At 38.0% G+C, this 6,000-nt stretch overlaps 1 gene segment (V, D, J or C); it reads right to left on the bottom strand.

Annotated features, from left to right (window-relative positions):
* Positions 1–870: 870 nt before the first annotated feature.
* The window catches only part of LOC122114147, a 41,077-nt gene continuing 35,947 nt past the window's right edge, over positions 871–6,000 (bottom strand). Inside the window, 1 exon segment of the V gene segment in view lies at positions 871–1,217. Within this exon segment, the coding sequence occupies positions 886–1,217 (332 nt within the window).

The following is a 6,000-nucleotide window of genomic DNA, read 5'->3' as shown; positions in this document are numbered from 1 at the left end:
ATTGAAAGAGAAAGTTCCCTACTGAACACATTCTATGAAGCCATCATAACCCTCATCCCAAAACCAGGCAGGGACTCATCAAAGAAAGAGAACTATAGACCCATTTCTTTGATGAACATTGATCCAAAACTCCTCAACAAAATTTTGGCCAATCGACTTCAACAATTCATCCAAAAAATCATACACCATGATCAAACAGGATTCATTTCAGGGATGAAAACCTGGTTCAATATACGGAAATCAATTAACATAATTCATCACATCAACAGGAGCAAGGGTAAGAACCACATGGTTATCTCAATAGATGCATATTACAGTGTTTCATCACATACCATTCTCTTAAGTAGAGCTAGAGCCCCAGGACATAGAAGGCAGAGATTACTGTGCTTAGTGTAGTTTTGTATCTTCCCCAGGTTGATCCAGCCAAGAGACACTGATCGAAATCTGGTGATGGCTTGATGGTCAGGCAGGGTTTGATGAACACACAGAGCAGAAGCTAGAAAAGGCACAACTGGGCTTCCAGGTTCTGAACAGAAAGCATGGCAAAAGTTATAGGCTAGCGTGTGCTGAAAGGAAGTATTATACATTTCATCACAGAGGACATTTGGTTTTTACATTACTGGTTGGCTATAGTATTACTGAAGAGAAAATTGCATGTTTCAATAAATACCTAATGGTTTATCTGTTCTTTATATTCAGGTAATTATTCTCCTGGTTGTTATAGATTACATTTTGTTGTATTGTCATATACTCTTCATCTCTACTCAGAGTCACTCTTATATTGAACTCAACATCTTCCTAGGCAGGCTCACACAATCTGCTGGGCGGCTCCCCCGACCAGCCAGCCATGAGGGCAGCTCACCCAGCCAGATGGGAGGTTTTTGTTCAAGGCTGTATCACTGTGGGAGGAAGATGTGTCCCTTGTAAACAGTAATAAACTCCAACATCCTCAGCTTCCACGCTGCTGATGGTCAGTGTGAAATCTGTGCCTGATCCACTGCCACTGAATCTGTCTGGGACCCCAGATGCTAGTTTAGAAATCAAGTAGATCAGTTGATGTGGAGACTGGCCTGGCTTCTGCAAGTACCAGTGCAAATAGGTGTTTCCATTGCTATGCAGAAGGCTCTGACTAGACCTGCAGGAGATGGAGGCTGGCTCTCCCAGGGTGACAGGCAGGGACCTTGGAGTCTGGGTCATCACAACATCTCCACTGGATCCTGAAATTAGAATAAGACAGAGTGCAAGTTTATATATAAACATAGAGAGCCATGCATGCATTACTTTTATTTAGATATGTTTCCTCTTTTCATTTTCATGATTTGATTTTTAATTTAAAATACTAAGTATCAAAAGAGATATTCTTTTTTTTTTTTTAATTTCAAGTGATCTTTAATATGGTAAATTATAGATTATCTTTTTTTTTTTTTTTTTTTTTGTTTTCCCCCTACCATCCCCTCCCTCCCTCCCTTCCCCGAGGTTCTTTTTTTTTTTGATTGTGATTAAATGATTACATAATTTCAAAGTCACAAGTTCATTCTAACTTCCCTGGAGCAAATTGTCTACCACAGTCTGTAATATATAACAGTGTTCACATGTTATATACCATATTTGTGATCAGCAGCATGAGGATATTTAGTAGTGGTTCAACCAGATGAGCGGGAGTTCTTTGTTTCTTAAGTCCTGTTAGTTTTGTCGTATCACCTAACCTTTTGGATTTAGCATCCACTTATGAGGGAGACCATGTACCGTTTGTCTCTTCGTTCTTGGCTTACCTCGCTCAACATGATTCCTTCTAGCTCCATCCATTTCCCTGCAAATGCCATTATTTTGTCATTTCTAATGGCTGCATAATATTCCATTGTGTATAGATACCACAATTTTTGGATCCATTCATCTGTGGTGGGGCACCTAGGTTGTTTCCATATCCTAGCTATTGCGAACAGTGCTGCAATAAACATGGAGGTGCATGTGTCCTTGTATATTGGTTCCTGTTGTTCAGGGTAGATGCCTAGAAGTGGTATGACTGGGTCGTAAGGGAGGTCAATCTTTAGCTTTCTAAGGACCCTCCAGACTGCTTTCCAAAGTGGTTGTATAAGTGTACATTCCCACCAGCAGTGTAATAGGGTTCCTCTTTCTCCACATCCCCTCCAGCATTTGTCGTTGGCTGATTTGTGGATGTGGGACATTCTGACTGGGGTAAGGTGGTATCTCAGGGTTGTCTTTATTTGCATTTCCTTCACCACCAGGGATGATGAACATTTCCTCATGTGTTTCTTTGCCACTTTTATTTCTTCATTTGAGAAGTCCCTCTTTAGCTCCCTTGCCCATTTAGTAATTGGTTTGTTAGGTTTGGGAGGGATTAGTTTCTTGAGTTCCCTGTATATACAGGATGTTAACCCCTTGTCTGATATATTGCTGGTAAATATTTTTTCCCAATTAGTTGGTTGTCTTTCTAGCTTAGTTGCGATAGATTTAGCTGTCCAGAAGCTTTTTATTTTAAGGTAGTCCCATTTGTCGAGTCTCTCTCCAACTTGTTGTGACCCTGGGACTCTGTTCAGGAAGTTCCTTCCTGTGCCTATTAGTTCAAGTGTCTCTCCTACTCTGTCCTGCAGTAGTTTCAGAGATTCAGGTTTAATGTTAAGGTCTTTAATCCATTTTGAGTTGATGTTGGTGCATGGTGATAGGCTGGGGTCCACTTTTAGTTTTCTGCATGTGGCTGCCCAGTTTTCCCAGCACCAGCGGTTGAAGAGGCTGTGTTTCTTCCATTGTATGTCTTTGGCTCCTTTGTCGAATATCAGCTGGCTGTAGGCCTGTGGATTTATATCTGGATCTTCTATTCTGTTCCATTGGTCTTCGGGTCTGTTTTTGTGCCAGTACCATGCTGTCTTTTTGATTATAGCTCTGTAGTAGAGTTTGAAGTTCGGCATGGATAGCCCTCCCATATTGTCTTCATCCCCTAGAATTGTTTTGGCTATTCTAGGTCTTTTGTTGTTCCATATAAATTTTTGGACTGTTTTCTGTATTTCAGTGATGTACGTCATTGGGATTTTAATAGGAATTGCATTGAATTTGTATATTAGTTTTGGAAGTATCACCATCTTTACTATATTAAGTCGGCCTATCCAGGAGCATGGGAGGTCTTTCCATTTCCTAGTGTCTTCTGCAATTTCTTTCTTTAACTTTTTATAGTTCTCATTAAATAGTTCTTTTACATCTTTGGTTAGGTTAATTCCTAAATATTTTATTTTTTGGGAGGTTATTGTGAATGGGGTTGCTCCCTTTATTTCCCTCTCTTCCTGTGTGTTATCAGTGTATAGGAAGGCAACTGGTACTATGCAAATAGCCAGATGGGTGCAACAGTGTAAGAAAAGAAAAAGAACAGTGTCTATTGGCCATCCTTCTTTCCTCTTCAGAGAACTTTCTATTTTATGTCTTTAGCCCACTTATTTATTGGGAAGTTGTTTCTTTGAGGATTTATTATTGGGGCATTTCATTTTTTGAGTTCTAAGTATATTTTAGATATGAGACCCTTGTCCGTTGTATGGCTAGTGAAGATCTTCTCCCAATCCGTGGGCTTTCTATTGATCTTGGCTAGCTATGTCCTTTGCTATGCAGAAACTCTGCAATTTCGTGCAGTCTTATTTGTCCAAACTTTCTTTGATTTCTTGTGTTTCTGGGTCTTCTCTTTTAAGAAAATTTCAGCCTGTACCCAGGAGACCAAGAGTTTCTTCTATTCCATCCTGTAATGTCTTCAGAGTGTCTGCTTTGACTCCAAGGTCTTTGATCCAATTGGAGATACTTTGGTTCAGAGTGATATACAAGGATCTAGCTTTAGTTTTCTACAAGTGATTAACCAATTTTGTCAGCACCATTTACTGAAGAGGCAAGAACTCTAATAACAACAGATGCTGGAGGGATTGTGGACAGAAGGTAACCTTAATGCACTGTTGGTGGGAGTCTAAACTTGTTTAATCACTTTGGAAAGTATTATGGAGGTTTCTCAAAAGACTCCACATAGAGCTCCCCTATGACCCAGCAACTCCACTTTTAGGCATTTACCCGAATGCTCACAAGCAAGACCTTACTAAAGCTACCAGCACAACTATGTATAAGCAGCATTATTTATCATAACTAAGATATGGAACCTTCCCAGATGCCCCTCAAAAGATGAATGGATCAAGAAAACTTGGTTATATACACAATGGAATTCTATGCCTCCATCAGAAAGAATGACATTGCCCCATTTGTTAGGAAATGGAAAGACTTGGAAAAAATTATTTTAAGTGAAGTATGCCAGGCCCAATGAAACATAGGTCCCATGGATTCCCTTATTTGCAATATCTAGTATATGTCTGAGACAAGCAGAAACGGTCAGATAAGTTGATGTTAGGTGAAATGAACCCCAAGATAGGATTCAAATGTTTTTTTTCTTTCTTGTGATTGTTTCTAACATACTTATAAGATGATTTCTTTGTTGCTTTGTATGTCCCTCCCCCATGGCATAACCCCTATTTTCACTGTATTTATGTTGATATAATTTGTAGAGGGGAAGGGAAAAAAAACAAATTGTTTAAGTAAGGATACAGGTGGACCCATTGCAAAAATGAAATGTACAAGACGTTATGGCAAAAAAAGAATATTACAACTTTGGCCAGGGGGGTGTGGCTGGGGAACTTCGGGGGGATGGGGAGCGGTGTGGGTAGATGGGAAGGGACCAGAAGGTGAAACAAAGGAGGAGGCAACAATGCTTGATAAGAAATGTACTCATTACCTTGCCCATGTGATTGTAACCCTCTGTACAATATTTTCACAAAAAAAGGCTCAATGGATGTATACATAGCATCATTTAAAATTATGGTTTATTTCTTTTGTGTTTTGCTTTTTATTTTTATCTCCTTTCTGGCTGTTTTTGTTTTCTGTACCCTTGTCTTGTATATAAATTTTGTTTTGTTTTATTTTGAAGAGAGTAAGGGGTGACATAGGATTTGTGGGACAAATGGTCAACAAATGCAGCAGTTACGCTCACTAGACACTGTTGAAAATGAACTACACAACTTTTGGGGCAAGGATCAGGAGGAAGAAAAGGTAGAAAATGGGGGAAGGGGTGACACTGTTAAAAAATTAATGTACTTATTACCTGTCTTATGTAACTGTAATCACTTTGCACATCACCTTTAAAATAACAATAAGAAATGAAAAATAATAAGAGAGTAGTTTATTTTGAGAAGATGAAGCAAAAAAAATGTTAGATCCAAACCTTCCAAAATGGAGGTACAAAATTTTTATTATTTTGTCTTTATGTTTTTTAAGTTAATAACAAATTCATGATTCCATTCAACTTCCAAAAGTGGTCTGATAGTATCATTGAGGAATAATAATAATTAATGTGATATGCAGCATGAAAAAGAGATTAATTTTCTGATAGTTAGATTGTAATGTTGGATGTATTGTTGAGACATGAGTAAAAATAAGTTGTTATAAAGATCTAATTTCCTGAAGAAAAAAGTTCACTATACAAAAAAAATATTTAAGTGGTGAACTAACTTGTTAATTAACTCCTTTAGATCATTGCACAATGTGTACAAATACAAAAATTATATTGTACTTCAAATTAGATTATACTGTGGTAATCAGTAATTGTTTTAAAATTTTTAATGACTTTATCATATAATATTATTTTTCCAAAATCTTTTTCACAAGGTATTTTGTATTAGCCTTGCATCTTCTATATACTCTTCTGTAATTCGGGTAGGGGAAAAAAATATTCTTAAATAGAGATACAGGTTGACCCATTGTAACAGTGAGATATACAAGACACTATGTTAAAAACAAAATTTACAACTTTTGTGGGGGGGCGGGAGAGTAGTTGTGGAGGTGGGAGGGAAGGGATGGTAGGGGAAAAACAAAGGAGGAGGCAACAATGCGCCATAGGAAATGTACTCATTACCTTGGTCCTGTAACTGTAACCCCTCTGTAAAGTATTTTTGCAAAAGAAAGTAG

The sequence above is a fragment of the Dipodomys spectabilis genome, unplaced genomic scaffold (genome assembly GCF_019054845.1).
Source record: "Dipodomys spectabilis isolate Male_0828 unplaced genomic scaffold, ASM1905484v1 ptg000106l, whole genome shotgun sequence".
In the NCBI taxonomy this organism is placed as follows: Eukaryota; Metazoa; Chordata; class Mammalia; order Rodentia; family Heteromyidae; genus Dipodomys; species Dipodomys spectabilis.
Note: the sequence above shows the minus strand (reverse complement) of the source record. Positions and strands in the feature narration are given on the sequence as shown.